The sequence below is a fragment of the Diaporthe batatas genome (genome assembly GCF_019321695.1).
Source record: "Diaporthe batatas strain CRI 302-4 chromosome Unknown Contig00003, whole genome shotgun sequence".
NCBI classification, from domain to species: Eukaryota; Fungi; Ascomycota; class Sordariomycetes; order Diaporthales; family Diaporthaceae; genus Diaporthe; species Diaporthe batatas.
Genome location: NW_025408550.1, coordinates 5526176 through 5554062, shown reverse-complemented (window position 1 = coordinate 5554062; position 27887 = coordinate 5526176). Strand labels below are relative to the sequence as shown.

The 27887-nt window shown below is 54.9% G+C and overlaps 12 protein-coding genes across 12 annotated transcripts; 6 read left to right on the top strand and 6 right to left on the bottom strand.

The window, feature by feature from the left end:
• Positions 1 to 53: 53 nt before the first annotated feature.
• Positions 54 to 3813, bottom strand: KVR01_002321 (uncharacterized protein). Its single transcript, XM_044792153.1, has 3 exons — positions 2564 to 3813; positions 1808 to 2516; positions 54 to 1750 (listed from the first exon to the last, which is right to left on the bottom strand). Exons 1-3 carry the CDS (start codon positions 2748 to 2750, stop codon positions 373 to 375), a joined length of 2274 nt encoding a protein of 757 aa, XP_044647336.1. The 5' UTR covers positions 2751 to 3813; the 3' UTR covers positions 54 to 372.
• A 165-nt stretch (positions 3814 to 3978) lies between these two features.
• Positions 3979 to 5954, top strand: KVR01_003880 (uncharacterized protein). Its single transcript, XM_044787085.1, has 2 exons — positions 3979 to 5112; positions 5170 to 5954. Exons 1-2 carry the CDS (start codon positions 4940 to 4942, stop codon positions 5609 to 5611), a joined length of 615 nt encoding a protein of 204 aa, XP_044648895.1. The 5' UTR covers positions 3979 to 4939; the 3' UTR covers positions 5612 to 5954.
• A 799-nt stretch (positions 5955 to 6753) lies between these two features.
• KVR01_003096 (uncharacterized protein) lies at positions 6754 to 7955 on the top strand (the record flags this gene model as incomplete). Its single annotated transcript, XM_044794171.1, has 3 exons — positions 6754 to 7014; positions 7144 to 7473; positions 7671 to 7955. 3 exons carry the CDS (start codon positions 6754 to 6756, stop codon positions 7953 to 7955), a joined length of 876 nt encoding a protein of 291 aa, XP_044648111.1.
• Positions 7956 to 8451: 496 nt separating this feature from the next.
• KVR01_002276 (uncharacterized protein) lies at positions 8452 to 9039 on the bottom strand (the record flags this gene model as incomplete). The annotated part of the gene is made up of 4 exons (XM_044786867.1): positions 8452 to 8591; positions 8703 to 8774; positions 8904 to 8966; positions 9036 to 9039. The coding sequence occupies 4 exons, from the start codon at positions 9037 to 9039 to the stop codon at positions 8452 to 8454; spliced, it is 279 nt and encodes a 92-aa protein (XP_044647291.1).
• An 895-nt stretch (positions 9040 to 9934) lies between these two features.
• Positions 9935 to 13724, bottom strand: KVR01_003502 (uncharacterized protein). Its single transcript, XM_044785897.1, has 4 exons — positions 12181 to 13724; positions 11948 to 12062; positions 11648 to 11896; positions 9935 to 11588 (listed from the first exon to the last, which is right to left on the bottom strand). The coding sequence occupies exons 1-4, from the start codon at positions 12311 to 12313 to the stop codon at positions 10319 to 10321; spliced, it is 1767 nt and encodes a 588-aa protein (XP_044648517.1). The 5' UTR covers positions 12314 to 13724; the 3' UTR covers positions 9935 to 10318.
• Positions 13725 to 14009: 285 nt separating this feature from the next.
• Positions 14010 to 14858, top strand: KVR01_002358 (uncharacterized protein; the record flags this gene model as incomplete). Its single annotated transcript, XM_044791164.1, has 2 exons — positions 14010 to 14085; positions 14143 to 14858. The coding sequence occupies 2 exons, from the start codon at positions 14010 to 14012 to the stop codon at positions 14856 to 14858; spliced, it is 792 nt and encodes a 263-aa protein (XP_044647373.1).
• Positions 14859 to 15714: 856 nt separating this feature from the next.
• Positions 15715 to 18303, top strand: KVR01_002261 (uncharacterized protein; the record flags this gene model as incomplete). The annotated part of the gene is made up of 6 exons (XM_044789231.1): positions 15715 to 15776; positions 15862 to 15941; positions 16087 to 16119; positions 16672 to 17016; positions 17082 to 18100; positions 18274 to 18303. 6 exons carry the CDS (start codon positions 15715 to 15717, stop codon positions 18301 to 18303), a joined length of 1569 nt encoding a protein of 522 aa, XP_044647276.1.
• A 410-nt stretch (positions 18304 to 18713) lies between these two features.
• On the bottom strand, positions 18714 to 19768 carry KVR01_003825 (uncharacterized protein; the record flags this gene model as incomplete). The annotated part of the gene is made up of 2 exons (XM_044782869.1): positions 18714 to 19426; positions 19501 to 19768. 2 exons carry the CDS (start codon positions 19766 to 19768, stop codon positions 18714 to 18716), a joined length of 981 nt encoding a protein of 326 aa, XP_044648840.1.
• Positions 19769 to 20146: 378 nt separating this feature from the next.
• On the top strand, positions 20147 to 22159 carry KVR01_003016 (uncharacterized protein). Its single transcript, XM_044782916.1, has 3 exons — positions 20147 to 21208; positions 21276 to 21423; positions 21522 to 22159. The coding sequence occupies exons 1-3, from the start codon at positions 20679 to 20681 to the stop codon at positions 21762 to 21764; spliced, it is 921 nt and encodes a 306-aa protein (XP_044648031.1). The 5' UTR covers positions 20147 to 20678; the 3' UTR covers positions 21765 to 22159.
• Positions 22137 to 23595, bottom strand: KVR01_003064 (translation initiation factor eIF1). The gene is made up of 4 exons (XM_044782403.1): positions 23292 to 23595; positions 22946 to 23020; positions 22695 to 22787; positions 22137 to 22601 (listed from the first exon to the last, which is right to left on the bottom strand). The coding sequence occupies exons 1-4, from the start codon at positions 23317 to 23319 to the stop codon at positions 22456 to 22458; spliced, it is 342 nt and encodes a 113-aa protein (XP_044648079.1). The 5' UTR covers positions 23320 to 23595; the 3' UTR covers positions 22137 to 22455.
• Positions 23596 to 24108: 513 nt separating this feature from the next.
• On the bottom strand, positions 24109 to 27782 carry KVR01_003093 (uncharacterized protein). Its single transcript, XM_044782389.1, has 3 exons — positions 26994 to 27782; positions 26402 to 26883; positions 24109 to 26325 (listed from the first exon to the last, which is right to left on the bottom strand). Exons 1-3 carry the CDS (start codon positions 27225 to 27227, stop codon positions 26055 to 26057), a joined length of 987 nt encoding a protein of 328 aa, XP_044648108.1. The 5' UTR covers positions 27228 to 27782; the 3' UTR covers positions 24109 to 26054.
• On the top strand, positions 24224 to 25738 carry KVR01_002930 (tRNA (uracil) methyltransferase; the record flags this gene model as incomplete). Its single annotated transcript, XM_044792345.1, has 1 exon — positions 24224 to 25738. One exon carries the CDS (start codon positions 24224 to 24226, stop codon positions 25736 to 25738), a length of 1515 nt encoding a protein of 504 aa, XP_044647945.1.
• Positions 27783 to 27887: the final 105 nt, after the last annotated feature.

Genomic DNA, 27887 nt, shown 5'->3' with positions numbered 1-27887 from the left:
GTCAAACAACAGACTTCCTTTGATCCACGCTTAGTTGACAAGTGATGGTCTCGTTCTAGTTGGCATGTTGTGGATTTCAACTACGGAGTGACTGGGCAAGTGTGCCCTGCAAGATTTAACCCTTGGAGGTTGTCCCGGACGAGAAGCAGCTTATTGACACAATGATGTGGAGTTTCCCGTCTAAATCCTATGACCGAATCATAAGGGCGAACCCATTCTCCCAAGTCCCATAGGTGATGCCTCAACTCCGTTCCTATGGCATGCATATAAAAAGACGCTAGAATCATGCCCTGTTTGCAGAGCCTCAGTCTTCACGAAACTCATTATCCTCCCAGTGCTGTCAACTCAATATTCCACCGTTTTAAAGTTCACCTAGAACTTCTCCATGAAATTAGAGCGCAGGGTCCACATTCTAAGCCGTTTTCCATAAACAAATAACGGCGCCGCTGTGAATGCTATAATCAGCTGTATGACTCCCAAATAGATGAAGACCGACTTGGAGCCGTCTGTCTCTAGCCATTCCGTCACGAAGAGGCTGAAGACGAGCCCATGGAGGATGTTCTTGCTGACATTCAGCGTGACGAGGGCCTCGCCAGCATACTGCCTGTAACTGTCGACGCAAAACGTGATCGATGTCGTGCTTCCGAGGCAACAGCCAAAGCTGATGATACCTAGGAACACAGTAGGGACAATCCAGTGATCCTGCTCTTCCGCACTCCAGCCAAAGCCCATCAAACCGATTGCGGTCGAGATAGCGATCGGCAGGGCCATGATCAGTCGGAATTCTGGCTCGTACAGGCCGCCATTCCGTTTCGCCATCGCCTTGACAAAGATGTCGGAGACTTTTCCGGCCACGGCAGTGCCCAAGATGCCACCCACGAAAGGTGAGATGTATATCAACCCGACGCCAAGCGCGCTGAAGTGGTAGTATTTCTCCCGGTAGATGACTGCGATCGACTCGGAGACGACAATGAGCCATCCCACAGAGCATGCGTATATGGCAGATGACCAGAGCACAGCAGGGTAGGCGAACAGGACGAAGGGCCGGATCATGACCTTGAGCCAGCTGTCCTTGTTGAGCCGGCCATGCCACGGGCGAAGTTGCTGGATGAATGACTTGGCCTCGCGCTCTCGCCAGTGCTCGCAGTACTCATTAAGGTTCGCCTGCTCCTGCTGCCGCTTCTCCGGGTCGCGGGGGGACCAAGGCAGGTAGCTTCGGATGGACGAGGTCCTGCTAGGTCGCTCGGCCGTGGGACTCGGAAGCGCCGGGATGCTAGCCTGAGGTGCCTCCTCCATTTGGTCCCTCGCTGAAGGCGCAGGCGGCTCATCTGATGAGCTTTCTCCTCTAGGCACCTCGAGCTTCTCGTTCTTGTGCTGATACAGTTTCGATTCGGGCGTGCCCAGAGTGTGGTCGTTAACAGTCTCCGCAGCAGGCGCAAACATGACGTGGTGTTCTCCCCCGGGCACCCTGTCTCGACTTTCGACTGTCTCGGTTTCTGACCCGGTGGAGAAGTGTACGTCCTTGTGCGGCCTCTGCTGCTTTGCCTCTGTTTGGGGCGATGCGACAGTGTTCTCAGAGCCTGGAGCCTGCACTCGTTCGTGCCGAGCCAAGTATTTTGAGGACATCCGCTGAAAGAGGCCGGGTCTGGACGGCGCACGCGTTCGGCCGTGAGGCACGCGCATCCAAAAGCTCTCGCTGACAAAGAGAAAGAGCAAGACACTGCAGAATGCGACCACGAGAGCAACGACCCTGTGACGTACGATGTTAGTTGCGACGTTGTTTGTAGCTGACGTCAAAGTAACATACCAAAAAACCCAGCGCCACGAGAGGTTTTGAACGACGACGGCTGCGACCAAAGGGACCAGGTTCTTGCCTCCGAGAAGCAGAAGGGTGTAGATGCCGAGTCGGAACGCCCTCTCATGCAGGAAGAAGATCTCGGCAACGGTGGCCGAGGGCAGACACTCGACAGGGCTCACGGACATGCCCTGGAATATCCTGGCCAGAATGAGCGAGGGGTAGTTTGGTGACAATGCGCACCAAACTGATGTGATAATGAAGCACAGAGCGCTAACGAGGTATACAGGTCGCTTGCCCCACAGAATAGCCGTGGGCGAGGCAATGACTGAGCCGAGGCCGAGCCCCATCATATACAGACCCGTGGTCAGTGAGACCTTGGAGACGGGCACGCCGTAGTCCTCAGCAACGTTGGTGAAGCCGGCGGCAAGAATCGAGGTCTGTCCACCGCCGACCATGCAGTAGATGCCTATGGACAGCAGAGCGGCGTCGCGACGCCAGGTGGGCCAATTTAAAGGATCGTTGGGAACATCTTCGGGTTGGGGGTCCAAGATGATCTTCCCGTCAGGGGTTTTCTTCTTCTCGTCGGCTGCTTTGTCGGCCTTTGATTCATACTCCCCCTGGCGAATGCTAACTGGTATGGACGAATGAGATGTCCTGGCAGGAGCATTACGCAGGCCAAGTGGCTCATTCCTATGATCCGCCAGTAGTAGCACAGACCCTTGCAAAGTTAGACTCGTTGTGATGACTTCGAGAGACATATCTCACCTGGAACCTCAATGGTGTGCTTGTCATTCAGCACACCAAAGCTCCACTTGGGTGGTCGGTTGGATGTGGTTTCGTCCTCGCCGTCTGACTCTCTCTTGGGAGAGTTTGTGCCCTTGGCCTTCCGCCTGCCAAAGAACGGCAAGCGTGACATGATGGGCGAGGCTGGGGTGTCGTCTTGGGTCGCCATGGTGAAGCCCGGACGAGATGTGTTGTGAAATGGCGTCGAACTCGTGATATGAGGGACCGGGGGGGGGGGGGTTATGAAGCCCAGCTCTGCACTAGAGTTATAGCTCGGTGCACGGGGAGTGCTTGGCCTGGACCTTCCTCGACATGGAAAAAATAATAAGAGAAGGAGCAAGGGCACAAGAGGGCAAGAAGGGTGGAACGGCTCCGCGTGTCTTTTTATCCTCTTAAAAAAGAAGAAGAAGATGCTGTTGCCACTAGAGACATGCGCATCAAGGGTAGGCGTGTGAAATACGCCGAAGGATATCTGAGCAGCAGGGCTGATTCGGTCGAGGTGGCGCAGATGGCCCACCAAATAGGCCGGGCCTCAACCAGAAGGCTTTCGGTTGGTAGCGTGGACCTTTGCACACAAAGGAACTAGCCAAGAGATGATTTGAAGGCAGAACAGCCGGAAGGAATGTGCTATTTTCAGGCAGCACCAGGCCAGGCGCGTGCGTATATATAGGCAGGCTGGCAGAGGCAAGGAGCGAGCGGATGATCTTGAATAGATGAAGTCTGTTGACGCTGTCGTAGGCCACGTGAACCTGTGTGGAGTTAGTACCTTATGCTGGGCCACGGGCCACAGGGAGTGGCCGGGTAGCCTTGGAGTGTTCCTGGCCAAAAAACAACAAAAAAACAAAATGCTCGAGTCAACGAGAGGGCCTGGTAATCCCAATCAAGCTTGAGAAACAGGCCCATGCTCGCGGCAGGCGCCACGGGTCTGGGGTGGAGAGGTGGTCAGAGAGAGAGAGAGAGACAAAGGGCATATCGCCCTGTAATCGTCGAGGGCGATCTGACGATCTGATAGCAAGGCGTCTGCGTATCGCAGCACGACAGACCGCCAGTTTGCGCCAACCTGGATGGCACGCTGTCGTCTGCATCTCGGCAGCGGGGTCAGATCAAGAAACTTGGAATCATGCTCGCTGCGGCGCCGTCGCCGGATCCGCAGCTTCCTCTGCTGGAGTGATCCCTGCGTCCCGAGTCCTCTCTCTCTCTCTCTCTCTGTCTCACACCACGACACCGCCCGCCAGGCGAGAGTGATGGAGGGATGGAGGATGGAGTTGAGGGTGAGACAGCAGACGCACTAACACGAGCCCCCCCATGCCCCCCCCCCCGGCAGCCCAGGCTCCTGCCGCGATGGGGCTCGCGCATGAGCTAGCCTGGAGGGACCCCATGTGATGTGGTGATCCTTGGTCAAATGGCCATACCCGCGCTCAGCTGGCTCCCGGCAATCTGACATGCTGTTGGAGAGACTGCCCTAGCCAGCTCATGCGACCCTGAACTATGACGAAACCGTTGTTTTGAAACGTACTTAAGTACTGTGCCGCTCAGGTAGGCAGGGCTGGCAGGTAGGGTCCTCCACGGCGGCCCCAGGCTGGCCATCCTCGAGGCCCTCGAGGCCCTCGAGTGGACCCCCTCCCCATCCCATTTTGGTATCTGTGCAACTGTGGTGGCCGCCGCAATACGCGATGCAGCCGCTGCACATGCCGACCTAGCAGCCCTAGTTGCGCAGTACCTAGGTACCTGTAGGTGGCCTTGGCCCCACGGGTGTGGCGGCTCAAGCCTTCCAGTGCTTCGGGTCGCCAGATCTGGGGCGCCGAGCTTTCGAGGCTCTGCTGTTTCTTTCTGGCTCGGACATACTAGGTAGCGATTAACGTTTCTTGAGCCCCGGACGAACCACGAGGGGCACCCATTTTCCCAGGCACCTCAGAGGGCATTTCTCCATGTGGCATGACCTGGCAATGGTTTCTCCTACCCTTTGCTGGGTATGGCCTGCCTCTGCCGGCTCCAGGGCCATCGACAATGCGCAGCCCCTGAATCCTTGAGCCTCTGCTCCTGAGCTAAGCCTGTCAGGCTGGGTGGGCTGGGTTGTTACTCCTCGCTTGTCAATACTGTGTATACAATGCATCGAATGCTTGTTCGCGGTACCGGACCGTGGGGACCTCTGTGCGGCCGTGGTAGAGCCACTGCTGGAGCCGACCATTTCCTTCGCCCGCCAAGTCTGAGGGGAGGGGGCGGGACGGCCCTGGCTCTACGTCACCGGCAGCATCTCCCGGAAGCAATTGGCCCTGACTTCCAAGGTTGTCATGAGCCCAATACAGGCCAACACAGGCCAATACACACCAATAGATACAGTGCGCCTGGGCAGATACCATGATGAACATAACACCCAGAGTTCTGGCACGGGCACCCGTGCGACCGTCCCCCTCGGCCTTGCCCAAGGCAGCTCATTTTCCAAATCTCAAGGCAGCCTCGACGCTCTCTCAACGTGCCTGCTTCTCATCCACGACCACCCAACGGCAATCCGAAAATCGAGTCTACTCGTCGTAAGTTCCGCCAGATGCTTGGAGAACCATGGGCCCGCACGCTGATAGATCTATCAGCGTCCGCAATGAAGACCAGTTCAGGACCTACCTCGCCGCCTCTTCCAGCTCCCGCAGGCCCCTCCTGACGTTGTGGACAACTTCCTGGTGCTCAACGTGCCATCAGGTTTCGCCACTGATCAAGTCTCTTGTGGATGCGGGCGTGGGCGAGGCCGAGGGTGGCGTCACGTACTGCGAGATTGAGTTCGACGCGCCTGATGTAATGAGTGCCGGGCTGGGCCTCACCTATATGATCAGTTCAGTGCCCACCCTCCTCAGCTTCGACGCCGGTGAAGCCCAGGTTGAGACCAAGGTCGCCGACGGCAATCGCTTGAAGGACCGGACATTCCTCGAGGAATGGATCAGAACTGAGGCCAGACGTCATGGTGGGAGGGGTGGCGGCAGCGGTGGCGGAGGAGGAGGGTCACTCTTTGGCGGGCTCTTTGGGAGCCTCAAGTACTGAGTTTAGGGCGCAAACCCGGCCCCTGACTGCGAATAGTCATGTTGTGTTGCCATGAGGGAGCCGCGGTGGCCAGAGGTTATCGCCTACGAAGCTATCCCATGGGAGACTGTCCTATGGAAGCTGTCTCGCGAGAGTGGTTTTGTTTCTCATCCCCATATATGAGATCGTAGATTCGCACCCGCGGAAACGGAGGGTACACCCGAGCCCTATAGTACAACCTCCTACCTACCTAGGTAGGTATATGATAATCTCTAACAAACCTCCTCTAGAATAACCTCCTATAAGACAACCTCCTTTAACTTCCTCTAGGACAATCTCCATAGGACAACCTCCTCTAAGATAACCTCCTTTAGGATAACCGATAAACAGCAACACTCAAGAAACCTGAAACCTATGTGGATCTCCGATCTCTACATAAAGTGCACGTGACGCCTTCATACAGTGGTCAACACCCCAAGACCCAGCTTTCTTAGAATAACCTCCTCTAGGATAACCTCCTACAGGATAACCTCCTATAAGATAACCTCCTATAACCTCCTCTAAGATAACTTCCTATAAAATAACCTTTTATAAAATAACTTTTAATAAAATAACTTTTTATATTAATAAAATTATATTTTTTTATCTTTTATTTATTATATTAATTTTATTAAATAGATATTTAACTTTATATAAGTGTTATCTCTATTCTTATAAGTGTGAATCTCTAATTTCTAGTACATGGCTTTAAATACTATAATTAATTACTGTCGGTTAATTACAAGCATTAATTCCAACTAAGTGAGAACTAAGAATTCCATGTAAGTGCTAGAACAAGAGACCATAGGCTGAGACAGGGGGGTTCGCGGTACCGCAACGCGTTGCCCAAAGAGACATCTGAACCAGAAGAGTTCTTCCCCTTGCTATTTCTATAGGATCAAACCAAATACGTGACTAAACCCCACAATGCCAAACGGACTTGGAAGTTTGGAAATGATTTCACAGAGATCTGGTCTATGAGTGGACGTTGGACTCTAGGATACTCATGGCGTTTCTCCACAGTGCGACAGTGAAGTCGGCCCCAAAGCCGCCGTCTCAGCAAAGAAATTTATACTAGGCACAAACCCACCACAACGACCAGACCAGACAGGTAGAAACGGGGAATGGCGTCTCAGATACCGCCCCTTTTGGAGTCATACCTCTCCCTGCCGCCCGAGACCTCACAGATCGTCCTCACGGGCATCCTCGGCGCGAGCACCAACTGGCTGACCGTGCGGTACCTTTACAGCCTGCTGCGGCCAGCCACCGCGGCAGCACGGCTCGACGGCGACGGCGACGCGGAAGGGGCAGGCGAGGACGTCAAGGTGCTGCTCGTGAGCTTCATGAGGGATTATCCCTTCTGGAAGGAGGGTGCAGGACGACTGGTTTGTGTTCTTCTTTTTCTTTCGTTCTATGCCTTCTTCGCTGCCTCCCACCATTTTTTTTTCTTCTTCTCATATCCAACTTCTGCCTCCATGTGCGAGAATGGCATGATTGACCGGTGCACCATGTAGGGTCTCAACCTCGACACTCTAGCAGCGCGAGGCAGGTTCCTGTTCGTGGACGGCCTCAGCAGGCTGTTTTTGGGCGGGCGGAACGGCACTGCTGCACCCCCCCATGGCCGTGGTCCCGGCCGGCAGCAGGAGCAGCACCAGTTGTACCTCGACAGCCCGCGGCTCGCTGATGCCGCGAGGGTTCTCGGCACAGCCGTCGAGAAGCTGCAGGCTGGGGGTGGCAAGGTTGTCTTGGTAATGGACCAGCCGGACGTGTTGCTCGCGGCTGCGTCACCCGCCGACGGCGTCACGGGGACGGCTTGGAAGGACGTGGTTCTCGGGCTACGACAGGTGCGTGCCTGTGCTTTTTGGCCCCTTGAGAGTTCCCCTTGCCTGTCTGGCACGATCTGGGTCGACAGATGGGCTGCCTGTCTTGACATCTGGCTCCCTTTCTACATAGCGCATGGGGTCCAAGCACGACAAACATTGTTCAGCGGTTCACATGTAACATTGACGACAGCCGGTAATGCTGACTAGGCGCGTAACAGAAAGTCCACGCAACCGTTCTTACGGCGTCGGCGGATGAGCCACTGGTTTCCGCGCAAACGACGACATTGGAGAAGGAGCATGCTGCCTTCGTCTTGTCCCTGGCGCACGAGGCCGAGGCTGTGCTCAGCTTAAGGCTGTTGGACACGGGGACAGCCAAGGACGTCAGCGGGGTGGTCAGGATTACTGGAGGCGGGGGCCATCTGGACCGCGTCATAGAGGAGCATGAGTATCTGTACCATGTTGGCGGAGATGGCGTGGTTAAGGTCTTTGAGCGCGGGCAGTAGCTGGCAAACACACCGAAGAAGCACGAATAGGAAACCATCCATCACTGGGGTCCATGGGGCCCGGTTCTGTCGCACCGCGTGGTCTTGGCTTGTCTCTGCATTGTACCGCGAACACTTGGTGTATCTGAGGGTGTAGATGTGCTGGAAACTTGGTTGCGAGGCTTGTCCACCTTCCGTCATTTCGCGAAACAGCCGTCCTCAATTTCCCGTGTTCATGCTGGCTTCATGGTTGGTTGCGATCCGCATAGCCTTGTATTCCAGACTACGTACGAATCTCGACTCCCCGAACGCATCAAAAATGCCATAAGTTCATATGACGACCTGCAAGACCGAAACCCTTGCATCTTGCCCGGAATCATGAAGCAAAAGAGAATGGTCCGATCCGTTCAGCATTGTGTGATTCCCCCTTCCCTAGACGCCATTTTGCTCATTTGACCACAAGTCTCCGAAACGTTGACTGAACCTCGCCGCGATTTTTTTCGTGGCGGCTCGTCATCTATGCCTTCTGGGGACCGCGGGCACCCTTGGGAGTGCCGGTCTGGAAACCGTTCTTGAAGCGTCGGGACATGGTGGAGAGGGATCGCATGCGGCCGGTACCGGTGGTCTTCCTGCGCTTGGCCTTCTCGGACCAGTTGTCTGTTTCGTGTTGTGGTCAGCATCCTGCTCTGGTCCTCCTGCGTTGTTGCCGGGTCTGTTGCATGGCTGGGTGGTGATTCGCGTGAGGGTAGATGGTTCGGTTTCACGTACACTTCCTGGTCTTAGCAGCGGGGAAACCGCAAGAAGCGCAGGTGTGCTTCTGGATGTGCAGAGATCGGCGACCTGTTTGTTGACAAGACGATATAGTCAGCCCGCTGTCGTAAGTCCTCCATGCAATTGTTCCTCCTCATTCGGTCGTTCTCTGCTCTTCCAATCGCCAATTCCAAGTCCCGATGGGTGTCTGCTACTGACCACAGCGACGGCACAGAGTGTGCGTCTTGTTGTGACGCTTTCCGAAAGAGCTGGTTCCCTTCGCTGTTTGGTTTTGTCAGTTTCGCTGTCGTGTCGGGGTTGATCGAAATCGTGGGACCAGGGTGGACGAACTCATTTTGCCGGTTTGTCTACGACGAGAAAGTCAGTACGAAATATAACGGGATTTAAATTCGACCTGAGTCTGACGGGGATTTCACATACCACTGTTGATGGGTTAGGGGGACAAAGGTAACGGTATTCTTCCTTGGGTCGTTGATGGAGTCGCTTCGCAGCGGGATGGGCCAGAAAAAATCTCGGGCAACCTGCAACTTCGGTGCGCAAGTCACGTGCCGTCCAAGTCGCTTCGCAGCTTCCCACTAGCCTTGGACTTTAGCGCCCCTGGCCTGGCCACTGCCCAAACCATCAGACCAGTCAACCAATCAGGCTAAACAGGCCCGCTTGTCTTCGGGTTACTTTATTTATCATTAGCTGACCTCTCATCTCCTGCGGGACAACTGGACAACCTCCCTAAGTGATGACCGCCTACAGAGAGCGACCTACGACACCGCATCTAATAGAATGCCACCTATGGTACAATTCTGATGGAAAACCTCTTGGTAGGATAACATCCTATCATCCTGCCGTGATCACGTCCGCATGGGCTCTCGGACTATCCGTTGGAGGGCCTCTTTGCCATGGGGACCCCGAGGTTCTACAGACGCTCGTCACACGTATCTGTCTGCGCCCGAGAAGAGTTGTCGCATAGCCAGGCTATCAAGAGAGGCTTTCAGAAATAAGAGAATCCTGCCACGAACTGGTGGAGACTGTCGTGGGCGCCTCGAGTGTATCTGAGATCACATGACTAGCGATACTCAAGACATGAATTCACGATGCAGCAAGCATATTTCAGATTTTTTGATTCATCTGTGTGACAGAGCCAACTGGCAACGTGCTAGCTAAAGCTACCTTTCCATCTGGCGGAAGAGTTCCAAACAAACCAAACAATACTGTCTATCTGAACAATGTGAGGCCCGAAATCCAGGCTGTTCCTGTCCGCGAATCAGTTCCTCGGACCAGTATCAAGATACGCGACGGGCTGAAATTCCTGTCTTCCACGGTAAATAGCCACCATGGCATGAATTGCCCTACGGGGCCGACGAGAATCCAACGAGTCGGGTGTTATGTGATCGGGCGTAACAGTTGCGTCCTGCCACGCTCAGTGTTTATGATGACATGGTCGACGTGGCATGAAGGCGTAGGCCACACAAGCGAGATGCGTGTGTGTCACGCCGAACGGTATTAAAGATGTATGTGGTAACAGGAGAACTTTTCAGACCAAAACCCGAGACAGTCAATTGAAGAAGAAGGAACGCAAATAATGAGTCGCGTGCGGTCTGTGCTGAGGGAATAAGTGCTCAGTCCTCACCACAGCCGTTTTCGGAACCATTGTCGACAGTGCCATGGCCGTTGCGAGTAGGGGTCGACTGGCCCTTTGTGTCCTCGGTGCGGCCACTCATCATGGGAGTGGGGGACTGAAATGCGTAAGCGCCCATGTAGAAGGAGGATGGATCGTATCCCATCATGCCAGGCCAGTAGCTGTTGTAGTATGTCCAAGGACTGGGGATCTGAGGGGTCGCCTGAGGCGTCACTGGCATGCCCGAAGCACCGGGGTGAGCGCCGTAGCCCGTTGCATAGTTAGGGTGCGCGAAAGGCGAGTTCGGTATGCCGTAGCCCCATCCGCCGTACATCGGGGGAGGAACAGGTGCAGGAGACATCTCGGCCGAAGCGACAGTCGGACGGGTGGGGGTGCTGACGACCTGGACGGCAGGGGACTTGGGCGGTCCGCGCGCAATGGGCGAGCCTTCTGGCTGCCGAAGAAGGAGCTGAGATCGGGAGGTGCGAGGGGTCGGGCCGCGGTCTTTCACAGACTTGCGCTCAACTCGAATGACTGTTCCCTTGAAGACGCTGCCATGGAACTTGCTGATTGCGGTCTCGGGCATATCGGACTGGGAGTACTCAACGAAAGCCATGGTTCGGGCGATGCCAGCATTGTTCATCTTTTTGATGACATTGACCTTCAGGACCTCTCCGGCATTGGAGAACAACTCTTCAAGATCACACTCGGTTGCGTACACCGGCAGGTCCCCAACGAATACGGAGCGACGGTCTCGCTCGCACGCCGCGAGGAATGCCTCGTCACTGGTGTCACGAGTGGCCGCGCAGTTCTTCTTGAGATCGAAAGCCGCGACAATGTAGACAGGGTCATGGCGGAAGGCTGTATGAAGGTCTCGAGTAGCATCGAACATGGAGAACTCTACCAGGACTGTGGGCGGGAATCCAAGTGGCTCCCGTAGCTGAGGATGCAGGAGCTCGCACTTGCTCAGCGAGCCGTAAGGCAGTAAGGTGCTCTGCGCCTCCTCAATGGTGATAGGGGTACCAGACCTCTTCTGGACAATGAAGGTGCGGTTGGCCTTCACCATCTCGGTGCGGCATGGGCGGCCGCAAATGATTGCTCCTTTTCCATTCTCCAGGGCGTTTCTTGCCTCCTCGTCCGAGGTGAATTGGACAAAGGCGAAGGGCATGTGATGAGAGTCACGGCGAATCTTGACCCAGCACTTTCCATACTTCAGGAACTCCCGGTAGATGGCAGCCTCTAGGTTGAGATCATCTTTCGGCTCTGGGAGGCTACATTTCAGTGTGAGCATAACGGACGAGTCGAAGGAGAAGGGGATGATGATACTTACTTCGCGACGAAAACGCAAGCAGTGGGGGGGTACAGATTCTGGGCATCAACACCATCAATCTGGTGACGGCCACCCACGTTGGACGCACGGGTTCGAAGAGCGTGGTCTCCGTTGGCCAGAGCGACATCGAGGCGCTGCATGTTGGCGGTGGTGATAGAGTGCTCTGAGCGCCGCTCCCTCAGCGGCTTGGTGGGCGAGCAAACAAACACATCATCACGGTCATCTGCGCTGACGCGGCAGGTTGGAGACCTAGGCGAGGTTGGTTAATTAAGGCTCAGTAATACCAGGCTGGGCACCTACTCGTTGCCAGCAGTCCGCATCTCGATGGCAAAACGGGAGTTTCCAGTACCAAAACGAGCGTGTGGAGGGGTGTATCTAGGAGAGCCGCAAATCGATGAAGCGTCGAGGCGAGCGCCTAGTGATACTGTCAGCCAAATCCGTTTGAGATGGGCCACTCCATCGAATGGCAAACGCGACGAGGTACACATTGTTCTGCGGCAGGTCAAGGACCATCCTCTGTAGGGAAGACTCACCGCCAATTTCGCTGTCGCCAGCTGAAGAAATCTCGCTGGGAGAGGGGGCGCGGTCAGAGGCAGTGAGCATCGCTGCCTTGTTGCGCTTGAAACGCTCGGGCGAGGGCTCGCAAGATCTGCTGAGTGCTGCCATTGCGGTTGCGTTATCTGTGGGTGCCACGATGGCTGGTCCTTGATTTGAAGATTTGAAAAACAAGTTGAAAGAGGGTGATGAGGAGAAAAGTAATGACCACTTAGTGAGTGAGAGTGGTGCGGGATCAACACAGAAACTGGGCAAGATGGGGAAGTGTCGAGAAACCCAAAAGGAGTGTTTTGTGTCAAAGTTGGTCAACAAGAAAGTCTCCAGTCAGTATGGTAAAGGATGTTTTTCTGGCTAACAATGATGAAAAGTGGCGCACACTGTTGGAACAAATCCAAGTACAAGTCAGATGGAAGACTTTGCACCAATGGAGAGTTCTGACGAAAAGTGGTTGCCTCTGGGAGGTGGTTAAGGGACTGGATGGGCGAAGTAGGGGGTAGGCCTGTGCCAGGTGGGTGGAGGGACCTAGGCAGCCGGTTGCACTCAGAAATGGCATGCTTTGGCATCACTGCATCTTTGGCAAGCTTGCCCTTCCGCCCCTAGCCAGCTTTACACTTAGGCATTGATTAGCTGTGCTGGCCGTGCAGCATGGTAGTACCTCAACGACAACAGGTAAACTGTGCCCTGTCAACCACAGCTTTCTGTGTTCTGAGGCCATGAGGCTACCCGTGATGGACAAGGCCTTTCGATGACACAAGCTTGACGGTGTCTAATTCTTTGGCTTTCCTCCAAGAAGTGCGCTTGCAGAAGCACTTGGGCAGGGTCAACAGGTGTGCTTCGTCCCTTCCTCTCACTACTACACTTGTACAGTAAAGTGATTCCAACCCAAGCTGTCTTTCAAGGTTGTGTTTAAATTTTTAGCCCCCATGAATGTAGATAGGTTTAAGAAACCGCATCTTTGGATACCTTTTTCGTTCACCCAGTCTTTCGTAAAAATCCAGCTCTTCAGGAGGGCCACCATCAGCTGAGCAAAGCATGAAGCCCAAATATTGGACAGCCCTGGGTTGTTACGTCTGCCGTTCTTCCAACTTTGAGACATTCTCACTTGGCCACCAAAGCTTCCCCTCAAGCTGCCTTCAATCCTAGGCCATAATGTGTTGGGCCTCAGTCCACAGCACTTGCATGTGAGAGCGGTGTGACAGAGAGGAACGCAGGCCGCTGCCCTGACACAAATAAAAAGAAAATGACAGACCAGGCATACTTCCCAACTGTAACTTATCAACTGCCAACAACAATGCGGCGTTTTCTCTCTTACAGGTAAGAGTGAAAATTGAGCCTGGTTTGTAGGATCTTTGCTATCTAGCATGAGATAGCTCTCCCGCCGGGAAACCGATCTGCAAAGCGGAAGATGAGTCAAAAACAATGCATTCCCAGTGAGTGGGATGATCACTGATTTCTTTCGAGCAAATGAGATCATAGGAACAAGGAAGTAATCCACAACCAACATTCTGCAAGAAGTGGTAGGAGGTAGCATTGGGCGAATGGCCGTCAGCCGACGCAGCAGTGGTGGTTGTCGTCGGAGCTCGTCTGGACGTGTTATGTAATCAACATTGAGCTCCCAGAGCTCCCGAAAATGACGTCCTCAATGGAGGAGGCTCTAACTACAACTACATCTCGCAAACCCTCTTTCCCAGTTCCGGTCTGCAACCCATACGGAGGCAATCTTTGCTACCTAGCATGGGATAGCTCTTCGAGCCACGAGGCTCTCAGACTCCAATTTCCCACAAGCCATCCGTGTCAATTCGCAAAAATGAGGGCCACACCTCGCCTGTCAAAAGGCTTCATCGGCCGCAGTGTCGACGAGCTCAAGAGGTTTACGAGCATCGGTATGGGCCCTGCATACCCTGAAATGCTGCAATGTTCTAACACCTGTTCCTTCCAAGCACTCAATCTTGAGGCTGTCAAAGGTCCAGCCGGTCCTCTCCAGTTGCATTCCTTCCGCGCACAGGAGTCCATGCAAGCCTGCAAGCTCATGTCCGATGCGGACATTGGAGGCTTCTCGAAAGCACAGCTCGAGTGGATACCCCGGTCATCCTCGGATACTTTGGCGCGCGGGGACAATCTCAACGGCTACGCCAGATTTCACGGTTCCATCTCAACACAATTACCAAAGGATATTCCTAACGTGGAGAGATCAGGATATGCAGCCTGGCGGACACTGGACAGGCCGCGAACACTATTTGGAAAGAGCCTATGGGACATCGATCCATACGCATATCTCGCGCTGAGGATCAAATCTGATGGGCGAAGCTACATGGTCAACGTGCAGACCGAGTCCATCGTGCCAACAGATATACACCAGCATCGTCTGTTCAGCAGGCGGCCCGGGCAGTGGGAGACCGTGCTGATCAAGTGGAATGACTTTGTGAGGACGAATCACGGCTACGTTGTTGAGCCACAGACCGAGATGCTGCGGCAGAAGGTCCGGACCATCGGGATCGGGCTCACAGACAGGATACCAGGACCCTTTGATCTGTCCATCGAGCGGATATGGGCTACCAATGACCCAAACGAGGCCGCTAATTCCGAGAGCAGTCCCCCGAACAAGGGTGGTTTGAAAAATAAGCAAGGCAAAAATGTCACTTGGGTTACAGATTGAGCTCAAGGCTGTAGGACAAGCAGCTGTCCCAAAGGCCTCACTCCGTCTGCGGGAATAAGACGGCCGGCTCAGAAGAAACAAGACGCTCCGGGATTAGACAACCCAAGGATGCAAACCCAGAGATACGAGGTCAGGGTGACGACAGTCTGACAACCAATCCATCACGAAGCGCCCTTGTGCCAGCCAGGAAGGATAGCATAGCAACCTCGGCTGTGAGGTTCAGGCACAATAAGCCGAGTCTCTGTTGAAGCTAGTCGGGAATTACCTCTTGAAGAGACCATGTGAACGCAGAGGGATGGTTGCATCCGTTTTCTTCTGTGGTTCAACTGTCATGACACGAAGGATGGACTGTTTATCCGGCCGATGCACGCCCAACAGTGGCTGAGGGTGCGGCCGGAACGCCTCTATTCGCAGAAAGCATGCGGGCAGCCGGGCAGCCTTTGCAGCAGCAGTGTATTAAATCACTATCACATCAAGAGAACTAGCATACACCCACAAGCACTTGACTGCGCATTGCTTCTCAATACGTACTTAGGCCGTGTGGATCGTCGAGAAGGTGCCCACGGGCCAATCATTAATGCGTATCCTCCAGCTCTGCTCCGTAGCGGGAGATTAGCCCCCCACACCACGGCCGATCGGAAAGGCGATTCCAGCCGGGTAGCACGCCACGCCGGCCAAATTTTCATCGTGTAATAGTCCTCCACACATGATCCATTGATACATAGCACGCGTGACCACCATACTTTCCTTTTACAGAGTCATACCTTTATCGCTGTCCTTTTCTGATGCTCTTTTCCGCTGTGCTTCAACCACTGTGAAACCCCCAGAGCGTCTGATCAAGCAACTTACACGAATCATGGGTCAGCCGTCATCCCAGGCGTCCAACGCCATAGTATACCTAACTTATGGTGCATTTCTGTGAGTTAAATAAAGCTCCGAGGCGGAGACTGTGTTATATCTTTAAAGCCCTAAGCGGAGATAAGCTGACCTCCTTGATCAACAGTATTCTGGGAACAGCCCTGGCATGGAGATTCCGCAAGGACTCTAAGGGCGAGTTCCTCTCGGGAAACAGAACTCGGACTGGTCAGGAAATCAACACCCCTTGAAGTGGATCCGGGATGGAAGGGACGATACCTGTCGAACACAGGGCTTCGTAACTTTCACACCAGACTCGCCGGCCCTTAGCCATGTTGCTTCCATGTTCCGCCATCGGCTAACCCTATGGCAGCACTTCCGATCGCCCTGAACTTCATCGCTTCTGGTCAGTGAGACAATGCGCGAAATCGCTCACCATCCTCGAATCAGAGCGGTAGCAGACAAGAAGCATTACCTTGAGTGTGACAAGGCCAAGGGCCACGCCCTCTCCTCCAATGGCAGCCACCACGAGGTGGCGTCTGGCCATCGGGCAGAGGCCGTGCGAGTATATTTGTGAGACTGGCAACAGGTTCGTATTCAACACTTACAGTCATCTCTGCCCTCTCAGAAGATGTCTCAAGAGGCAGCTGTCTGCAGGCTCCTTCTGGGAGACCATGGGCTGGTTTGTTTCGAGTGACTCTTTTGAGAGGGCAGAGATTGCGGCTCACTACGGGCGCGGATTTGAAGCGAGTTTGCCAATTGTGGTCCAACCTCTCACTCCAGATGTCATTATCTGAGGAGGGGAGATCATGAAGGCCTCGTGGAAATGAAGCTGAGATTGTACCGTAATTACTCGATCAAGTTAATGCTTGCGTGGGAAACGTGCTGCCGCTCCGGTCTTAAAACCTTACCCTTACTTGCCCCCCTCAACCCCCCATCACCCTACTAACTGACCTAGGTCTCGGATCTGGCATCCTCTTCTCCTACCCGGAGCTCGCCACGATCGCCGGCGTGCAAGGCGTGATCACCTACGCGCTGATGTCCGCCCTGCCTCTGCTGATCTTCGCGGCTCTTGGGCCCATAATCCGCCGGAAGTGTCCCGAGGGCTTCGTCCTTACGGAATGGACACGCCAGCGCTACGGCGTCATAACGGCCCTGTGGTTGAGCTTCTTGACGCTGGTTACCATGTTCTTGTACATGGTATCTGAGCTGTCCGCAATCGGCCAGGTCGTCAGCACTTTGACAGGGCTGGACTCACTTCCAGTCCTCATCGTGCAGTGTGTTGTTACGACCATCTACACCTGTGGGTCAACATGATGGGAAAGCATGTATTGGCGGGGTCATGGGCTGACATTGTGCCTCTTGCAGCTCTCGGCGGCTTCAAGGTCTCCTTCATCACGGACAACATCCAAGGCACTATGGTGCTGGGCCTCATCATAATCGCAACAATCACCATCGGTGCGCGAACCGACATCCAGCCGGGCCTCGTCGAACGTTCTGGTCTTCTAGAACCAAGCTTGCTCGGCTGGCAGCTCCTGTACATCTTCCCGGTGGCGATTATGACCAATGACTTCTTCCTCTCCAGCTTCTGGCTGCGGACCTTTGCCTCAAAGACCGACAAAGATCTCTGGATCGGCGTCAGCATCGCCGTCGTCTGTGTGCTCATTATCCTAACGCTCGTAGGAATGACCGGCTGCATCGCGGCGTGGTCCGGCGCCTGGCCCGGCGACCCAGCCCAGGAGGGCAGTGTAGCATTCTTCCTGCTGCTGGAGCAGCTCCCCAACTGGGTGATCGGGATCGTTCTCGTCATGGCTGTGTCGCTGTCTACCGCGTCCTTCGACTCGCTCCAGTCGGCCATGGTCTCGTCCGCCGCCAACGACCTGTTCCGCAACAAGCTGAACATCTGGTACATCCGCCTGGGCGTTGTGCTGCTCATCGTTCCCGTGATTGTCATTGCGCTGAGGGCCATCTCCATCTTGCAGATCTACCTCATCACGGACCTGCTCTCGGCCTCAACTATCCCCGTGCTGGTCCTCGGCCTCAACGACAGGGTCTACTGGTGGCGCGGCTTCGAGGTCGTCGTCGGCGGGCTGGGCGGCATCCTAAGCGTGTTCATATTCGGCACCATCTACTACGGCAACGCCCTGGCTGGTGCACAACTGATCCTCCTCGAGCAGGGCCTCTACGGCAACGACTGGGCTGCGTTCGGCGCCTTCGTTGCTGCCCCTGTCGGCGGGCTTCTCTTTGGCTTCGCAGCCTGTGCGCTGAGGCTCACTTTCCAATTCTTGTGGGCAAAAAAGAATGGTACTCGGTTTGCCGGGCTTGACCGCCCTGTGGACGAGGATTCTGAGACAGAAGTGGTCGTCCATCAGAATGAGGAGGTACCTGTAAGCAGCTGCTGGATACAGCCCTTTCCCCTTGCCATTCGCAGCCTGTACAACAAGGACTTCAGGGGCTTCATGTTTGAAGACAGCCCATAGCCACCTTGTGGCCTGCTCTTTGCTTCATTGGCACCAATGTACTCGTTCGATTATCTGACCGCTGACTCCCAACGTTGCAGATTTCCAAGCATGCTGGCAAATTCTTCTAGGGCCCTTGTCTTCGGCGATTTGGGAGGCATATGTGGGAGGTCACCTCTGGGAGGTAACCTGTGGGAGGTAACCTGTGGGGTTGGTGTACGGGCGGCGTGAGTCGAAATGTGACAGTTGCATAAATTGTGGGTGCTGGCAGGCGGGAGCAGTCTCGAGAGAGATGATTTACTGGGTGAGCGGTTGGTATCTTCAGATAGAACCAATGGGGACATTATCGCTTGGAGAAGATGTCTTCGTGAAGAGATATCGCGCGAACCATCATGCATGTTGCATAATTGGATGATCCGAGTCGATTTTCTTGCGGGGGTGTCGTATGAGGGCAGCACATCCAAGACGACGGCAATTAATAAGGGTATTAACCTTCCGAAGATGCGATTTTGCAGGCATGGGCCATTGTTGTATTGTACATCTATTTGCGAGTACCGAGAGCCCTCCGTTCGGTGTCCAGCTTCTTCTGGGCCAAATTCTTCTGGGCCATGTTCATCTCGTCCAACTCCTCCATAATATCCTCGTATGTCGTCTCCTTCAGGGTTCCATAGATTTGCCAATCAGACTGCGTCATGTTCACGGGGTCAACCTGACGCCACAGCACGATGTACTCGAGCAGCTCCATCTCCTTCTGCGAGACCCTCTCGCCCCTCGCGTTGAGCTCGCTCAGGCGCTGCTTGCTCTTGATGCCCACGACGGCCTGGCGGAACGTCAACTTCATGCCGACGTCCGTCTCGTTCCACTTGTTGTCGACGACCCGGGGCCACCACGGCCGGCCCGTCTCGGCAACGCGCTCCCACTCGTAGCGCTTGCCCCTGGGCCGACTCTCGATGGCGCTCAGCAGCGACCGGTACAGCTTGGGGACGCAGATCTGTGCGAGCTGTGCCTTCTCCTCCGGGCCGCCCTTGGCTAGACAGGATGACATGGACGCGTGCAGGCTGCGCGCCGCGGAAATTATTTCGCTGTTCGTGGAGCGGAGGCGCGCCTTCTTGTTCCATGCGGGCTTGGTGGCCCACGAGTACGAGAGCCGCTGCAGCCGGTCGACAAAGCGCTGCTTGAGCAACTCCCAATGGTAGTTCAAGAACTGCTTGAGCGCGCGAGGTCGTTTAGAGAGGGGCAGGGGCACAATTGTTCCTGCAAGGTCCTGTTAGCCTTGCGCTTCTGTGGCTGGGTAGCTGGCCTCGACCGCCGTCCACGGGGTGGCTTACGTGGAGCGAGCAGGGCCATAGAACCGATGTCCTGCTTCTTGTCCGCGGCGTGCATCTGCTTCAGTATGGTTGAGGTTGCTTGTTGCTGGCTGATCTGCTTCATTGCAGAGCCCAAGCTTTGCCTGTACGATGCGTCGACCTTGAAGGACTTCCCTCGGGTCTGCTCGGGATTCGCCCGGAAAACTCGCGGCCCGGAGAGGAACGACGGGGCGACCACCTGCCGTGGGGAGGGCAGCAGCCGTGGCCGCGTGCGAAATGTGGCTGCCATGGTCGTGGCGGGTGTGTGTACGGAGGACGCCCGGTGGAAGTCGAGCCTTAGTCGAGGACCGGGGACGGCGTCATGCAACGAGCTTGGGTGGATCGGGTCGCAGGGCAAAGATGGGGGTTACGGAAGCCGTCGTGGCGCTGCTGGCAGTTGAGCGACTGGTCCCGCAACAGGTTCACCTCTCCTTCCGCCCTCGTGGCTGAATTGCTGGTAAACACAATGCGCCAGGTCGGCATATCACCGCCTCCTGCGGGTCATGATGCAGCTCCCCTTCAGCAAAATTTTGGCGGATGCGCCCGTGCCTGCCCACCGATAAGCCGGGGTCTGGGTCCCGCTGTGGGGAATACAGGTGCCTACCTAGGTACCTAGGTGGCCTGCCGGCACGGAGTAGTCAAGATGCTCTCTGCAAGGGGCAGCTGGGTGGCACCCGCGGCAGTCTAGCCGCTCGCGAGACACAAGGGTCCCGAGGAAGCTTGGACTTTGGCTATGCTCCTGCCGTCACGGTGAGAGCCAAGGTAATTTTTGTGCCGGTAGAGCAAGAACAGAAGTCTACTCGAACAAGTAGTCGGCCGGGGCACCATTCCAAACCACAGTATCTACCAGCTTATCTCGCTCCCGGAAAATCAGAGCTGGGAGTGCTGGGAATGACCTCAGAAGAGCGCCCTGAAGCTCAGAGTCTCAGTCGAGGTTCCCCCTCTCCAGGCACCTGGCTTCTCCTCCACTAGCTCGCAGTCGAGAATCCTTCTCTCTTGGAACGCATGGTCATTTTTCACCCAACGCACTCACCTGCACCCATGCTATGAGAAAGCTCGCCAGCTGAGCATTCCAATCCCTAGCCAGGAAGTCCTCTGCCCCAGGGTCTGAGGGGCCGTCCCACCTGCCCCCCCCCCCCTGACGAAGGGAGAGCCCGCCGATGTCAGCCTTAACCAGGGCGCGGACGTGGTCGACGAACAGACACGACCAGGAGCAAGCACACGCAGCGGATCGGGCAGCAAGGCATGTCTCCTCCGCCGCAACTGCCACTACCACCACCACCAGGTTCAACACCGAATATGTCGCCGTCGCCAGAGATGGCCGCCCCATCAAGGACAACACGTACGGCGCCGCCGCCGGTCCAGACCTCGAGGCCGAACCGATAGCCCACCCGACCTTCCTCCAGCCCCGTGTGGCCGCCGTGCTGGGCGTCTCCGAGTGGTGGCACCCCATCCTATTCTCCCTGCGGCTGCTGTCCATCCTGCCGTCCATTTACCTCTGTTTCCCCGTCGCCATTCGCTTCCTGCTCAAGCTCCACGCATTCGCCACCTCGGACGGCGCTGGCGCCGTGCAGGGGCGGACATCCGGCCAGGACAGGCTGCTCCTGACCGAGACCATGCTCGCTATCGTCTGGTGCGGGTGTTCTGGGTACCTGTCCTTCTTCTTCACGGACTGCCTCATGTCCAGGTGGTAAGTCACTGGTGCCCGCCTGCCTTTTGCGTGCCCGTACACTTACATTGTCCTGTCTGATTCCTAGGCTGGTGAACTATACACCCTCCGCGACGGCCTTCCGCCTTGTCTCCGTATCTGCCCTCAATGGTTACCTACAATCGTGGACCCTCGACCTCAGCGGCAGCTCGCAGGATCCTTTTCTACTCCTGCCGACCTGGATAATTATAACAAGTGTAAGAGCCCCCCCCCCCCTGTGCAACCTCACTCAACTCGCCGCTCTCCGGGTTCTTGCTCGTTGCGCAGCAGCTCGCTGATCTTTTGGAAACCTCAGACGCTCACCCTCGTCTACCACATAACACAACGCAAGATCAACATCCTGAAGGAAACCTCCACCTCCATCAGCGTCTTCTCCATGGCGAGCTACGTCAGTATGGTCGCCCTCTTGATTCAGCAGCACTGGGATCGGGACTGGTTCGATTTGCCATTCGTTGCGCTGGGATATAGGCTGTTGCGTCAGGGAGGAGAGCTGGTGGTCAGCGTGGCCAACTTTGCAAATATCACACTGGAACCTTGAAGGAGAACAGGTAGTGATGGTATTGCACTCTCTCTCTTTTTTTACATGTTCTTCTCTAATCCGGGATTTTCTGTCAAATCTGCTTGAGATACCCCTTGTTCAGCACAATCGAGTCGGCAGGAAGCATCGGGCTGGAGTTATAACGGTTTGGGCATGACAGGTTGGTCGGGAATCTCGAGCCTGTGTAATCACTAGCGCAGGAGCTTGGTACGGTTGCAGCAATTATGTTCGTTCCCCTTTGTATGTCGCCGGGTCCGTGTGGGTCCGTCCGTCGTGCAGTCTGTCAATCAGTCAGGGGCAAGACACAGGCCACCTATCGTGGGCCGCGGGCAGACCAAATGCGCGAGCATCAATGTCACAGGAGAGCCACGTCTAGGGATATGAACGATGTGCCATTTCTGCTACTAACGCCAATACTGCGGAAATCATAACGAGTGAAGCGCGTGGCGACAAGGACATCAGCTCCAACTTCAATCAATCCCCCAAAAAAGGACTCCCCCAAGGATTCGATGTCCGTGATCGATGGGGTATCATGTCAAGTGTTTCCTCTCCGGCGCCCGAGATGTCTCCATATCTGGAGAAGCTGTGGCATGAGGAGACCTGATGTGTTCCTTGGTTTAGGTATCGCCTCCGAATCAAGCCGTTCCCACGCAGCAGTCCTGGTCGAGGATACGTGACATGATGAGGGCCCTTAGAAACCGTGGACCTTAATGGTCTTGGGGTCGAGCTCAAGACCGTCCTTGCTGGTAAGGAACTCCTGGAAATCCTTGCGCTGGTCGCCCTGGAGCTGGATCACCTCGCCCATCTCAGCATCGTTGACGATGGTGCCATTGCAGGCTGCAGCGTGGCAAAGTTAGTCACCAATCTTGGTATGAGTCAAAGGCGGACGTGAGTGGGTGAGTGGTTGGTGGTTGATGGTTGGGCACTCACCAAACTTCTTCTTGACGACTGCAAGAATCTTCTTCCGGCTGAACTTTGCAGGGATGCCCTGAACTGTGGTCAAGGTCTTACGTCCATTTCGCTCTGTTGGGCAGACTCGTCAGCCGGTGTCGCGCAGAAAGTACAGGGCAGAGAGGAACAGTCTAGATGGGCGGCGTCATGGTTGCACAGAACCGCTATCAACCATCATGTTGCTGTCCCACCGTCCCCCCTCGTGGGGAGGCGGTCAGGGATGGACGTACGCTGAATCCGAATATGGATATAGTCAGGAGCCTTGGACTGTTCTCCAGTGTCCTCGTCGGCTTCGGCGAAGGGGTCTGTGAGGGCTGATGTTAGCATTGATGTTTGCGGGCTTAGCCTGATAAGAGGCCCAAACGCGGGGAAGGTGCTGCCGCATCGAGGGCTGTTCCCAAGGCTGTCCCAAGGCTGTCGGGGGCCTCGACTCTCGACGCAGCGGACAAAACAAGGAATCCGTGGCCTGTGCGACGCAAGACTGACGCCTGCTGCTCAATCACAGGCGGTGCATCGCAGGGAGGGGCGGATCCATGTGCGGTGGGCTTTGGGTGGTGGTGAAGCTGAGAGACTGACCGTAAGACTTGAGATTTTCGATTGACATAGGCAGCGACGGACGGCACAGATGGCGTCTCACTGAAATTGGTGTGTTGAGGTATCGGGGTGGAGCCGAGGTGCTGTAGATCTGGACTTGGCTGGCAGACTTGTTGCGGAGTCGGATGGTGGTGATAGGATGGGATGTTTTGTGGAAGAGAGAGGCTGGTCGAGAACGGCAATTTGAGGACGAAGTGTTTAAGTAGAATCGAGGAGGGGTCCCGTCTAGTCCAGTGGCCGCCGCGCGCCGCTTCTACGCCCCTCGCCCCCTGGCTTTCTGGGCACCAACAACCGCACTGGCCAGCTAGGCCTGACAACTTGGTCCTAGGTAGATACCTAGGTACCTAGGTAGTGCCTACACACCCAGAGGTGCATTACGGTGTGTGCAGTGCCCCGCTTATTATTAGAATCTTCCGACTCTAGAACCTTACCTTCCATCACCCCCTAGAGGCCCAAACTAATTATTTATTAGTCATTATTATCTATAGTATATTATAGTTAAATAAGTATTATATTTTTACTTTAATTATAAAATTAACTAATAAATATATTTTTAATTTAATTTTTATTATTTTTATAAAATTAATTTTTTAAAAAATAATTATATTTTATTTAAATAAATATCTTATTTTTTATAACTTATTATAAATACTCTTATTTTAAATTAGAAATTAATAGACTAGCCCTTACCCTAAGTTGATCCTCTTACTCTCCCTCCTCCCCTCCTCCCTCCTACACTCCTACCCTCCTACCCTCCTACCGTCCTTACCCTCCTCAAAGCCCCCCCCCCCCCCCCAATCATGAGGTCATCCTTCGGCGGGTCACATCAAAAGAGGTTTTCTTCTCAAGTCTGATGGATGCCTCTGCAGGCCGCCCTGCTCAACGCCTCAATGCCTCAACGCCTCAACACACAGATGCCTTTCGCACCTGATGATCTTAGCGACGCCAGCAACAAAGCATCGGCTGTCTCCCACCAGATCTTCGAGGAGGCGGGAGCCGGCAGTAGCCGCTCTGACTGGACGCCTTTGTTTAAGCATGAGATACGATTCGACCCGGTCATATTTGACCAGGTGATGCTAAATTTGATCCGCAACCCGAATATCAACTCCTCCTGGCTTTTTCGAGCCGACATTCTGCTGGACCAGGTCGCTGGCTCAGAAGTCTCTGATGTTTCGTTCGACGGCCAGCCACCGGTCCCAGGCTTCTCAGGGCTCAAGGAAACCCGGCGTTTAGTTCGTCGGATGATCCCTCGCAATGAGCTGCGAGATAAGCCTCTCGATCAGACCTGTGTCTTTTACCAGGGTTCCACGCCGCAAGGCTTGCAGCGGTCTCTGATCACTTACCTTCCACACTCTAAGTCAGAGTCTGATATTCCCTATTATCATCCAGCCGTGCGAGGCATCGCCTTTCTGCATGATTGGGATCCGGGACATTCTCGTGGCACCATCTCTATCAGCTACTGCCTCTTTGATGGGAGCGAGCGAGATGAGAAGCTCTCGAGGACGGCACTCAACCTGCTGAGGGTTTTGCACAGGCACGGCCACGGCCAAGCGGATGGCTATAAAAAGCGTGTTCACCACGATGTACTGGTTCCACAGGTGGCACTTCAGAACAGGTACGCTACTTTGAAAAAGAAGTACGCTCGGTCCCTTGTTGAGGGATGGGAGGAGGTCACTGACCCCGGCAAACATGTCTTTGAGGATATCTGTATTGCGGCCTTCCTCATCGAACTGTGGGAGGAAATGTACAAGGACTCCGAGTTCCCTGGCTGGGTAGACATTGGCTGTGGCAATGGCCTCCTCACCTACATCTTGAACAGTGAGAACTACCCTGGATGGGGGTTCGATGCGCGGGCAAGAAGGTCATGGCCAAAGTACAGCACTGAAGTCCGAGTCCGGAATCCAACCGACAGCTTTGTAGAGCGACAGTCATTGGAGACACGCGTACTCCTGCCATCTGTCGTGGGTGGTGCGCAACCAGGCGGCGAGGATATGCCCCATGATGGGTTGATCCACGATGGAGTCTTTCCTCCCAAGACATTCATAATCTCGAACCACGCCGATGAGCTCACACCGTGGACACCCATCCTGGCGAGACTCTCGGACTGCCCATTCATCATGATTCCATGCTGTAGTCACAACTTGACAGGTGCCAGATTCCGCGCTCCACCACCAAAGGACAAGGCAGAGTCACCATCCGCGTACAACTCCCTTTGCGCCTGGGTTGTTGAGATCGCAAAGGACTGTGGCTGGAAGGTCGAGAAGGAGATGCTGCGCATCCCAAGCACGAGAAACACAGCATTTGTGGGTCGAAGCTTGGCCGAAAATGCGGATTTCGATGTGCAGGCCGTCTTGGAGAAGTATGGCGGAACGCAAGGGTTCTACGAGAACGTCATCAAGCTGCTCAAGGCATCGGCTCGCGGTCACTAGGAAGCCTCGAATGGAGGAAGGAGGTTAACATGCATCAGCGTCTTCAATTTTGCATTCTTGCAAAACCCGCAAGACCGCACGGTGAAGCGGACGTCTACTCAAGACGGCCATGGTTAGCTATGCCACATTCATAGACGACGAGAAACGATAGGAATGTAGCTCAGGGGATCATGACACACAATACCACATTTCCTGCCTTTGGGATAACAAACCATATTTCCGAAGCTGGGGTTGCTACGGCCTCCCACGGGCGATGGGGGATTTGAACAATATATATTGGATGCGCTCAATTGAACAGGAGGGTGTATGATACAGTTCAGTCTACATCAGGAACCGGCAAATGGTCAACCAGCTTCATCTTGAGTCCCTGAGCCTTGAGCGCCTTCATTGCTTGTTCGTCTCTCAACGCCAGGCTCTCCTTCTCGGTAATAATGACAAAGTCCTTCTTCAGCAACCAGATCCCTTCCGGCACATCATACTCCTGCGCCGTCTTCTTGTCTACCTTGTCCAGGTCAATCACCAAACTCTTCTTAACACCGAAGACAGCATCGGATTTCTCATACGGATCATCACGGAGGTATAGCGCGCTGTTCGTCACCGGGTCAGCAATTGGACCGCATCCGAACAAGATCGAGCCACGAGGCTCAAGAGGTGCACACATACGTGATAAAGTGATCCCAACCCGGCTTCTCAAACATGAAATGCACATGTGCCGGCCGGTAGCAGTGCCTGCCCAGCAGCACCAGCAGCTTGCCCACGGGCCCGTCGTGCGGGATGGGGTAGCTGACGGGCTTGATCCCCTTGAACCAGAAGCGCCCCTGCTCGTCACTCACGAGGATGCACCGCTCACTCGGCTCGCCGCGATCCGAGTGCTGAACGTCGTAGTGCCCACTGCTGTCGGTCTCCCAGATATCGATCTTGACGCCCGCCACGGGGTTGCCCTCAGTGTCTCGGACGGTGCAGATCGCGAGCATGGGCTCACCCTCGGGGTCGCTGGCCATCTTCGCCCCATTCTCCAAGGTGGGCGCGTCGTGCGTGTGGAAGGGGCCCAGAAGGGAACCTTCGGTGGCGTTGGGCGGCTTGGGGTGGTTTATACTATCTATCAAGAGGGACAAGCCGAGGATGTCGGAGAGGAGGATGAACTCCTACGCAGAGCACGGGGGCCAGTCAGCACAAGCTCTTTCCCTAGGTCTCCCGGTCTGGATCCGGTTCGGGGGTATGTTGTGGGGTGATCCATAACAAGAGGATAACTCACTTGCCGGACGTCACTGCAAATCTGCCCGGCCTTGGTCAGGAACATCAATGCCGTCATCCACTCGTCGGTACTCAGTCGGGTCTCGCGCGCAAAGTCGTGCAGATGAGTGACGAGTCGTTCAAGGAGATATTTGAGACGCTCATTGTCACCCTGGTTGTTGATCCTGATTGTGTTTGGTGTGATGTTGTCAATGGTGAGGTCCAACAACTCTGGGGTCTTTGCGTCCTGAGCCATGGTTATGTCGTCGTCGTCGTCGTCGTCGTCGTCGTCGTTTCACCTTCGAATAACAATTGGTTGGCAGCCCCGGGAAGACAAGCAGATCGAGAGGGGGCTTGAGATTTTGAATACTCTGTGTATGTCAAGCCCGCGTAAGGTCTTAGCCGTCAGTCGTTATGTAATGCTCTGTCATCGGCTATCGTGAAGCTAACCACAGCCCGGCTGGTAGATGACTGCTCGACTCTTCTCCTCGGTAGCTCTTTCATGAAGATGATCACCTCCTAGCGGGGCGTAGTCCTGGGAAACCAAAAGGACGGAGAGCCGTAGTATTGGTACGGACCGTGCCCTCATTTTGTAGAAGCCCGCGAACGGGTTTACGGAATTATCTCGCCCTTATTCGACACCATCAATCTGCTAAATACTTTTGGGTTCCCGAGTCCCGTCCGGGACTTCCCTATGGTCTTCGCGGCGGTGACAGGTCGGTCCGCCATGCCACCCAGGTGGGGTTGGAGCTCTCAGCGCGGCATCATCAACGTCACCCTGTCTCCCGCGGCCTCCCCTTGTCCGCCTCGGGAGTTGACGACGGCCCCGGGATTGTCTGCATATTAGTAATGCGGGGAATTAACCCTAGGCCATGACGAATAAAGGGTAGACGAAATCGGTCCAAGGCTTATTACA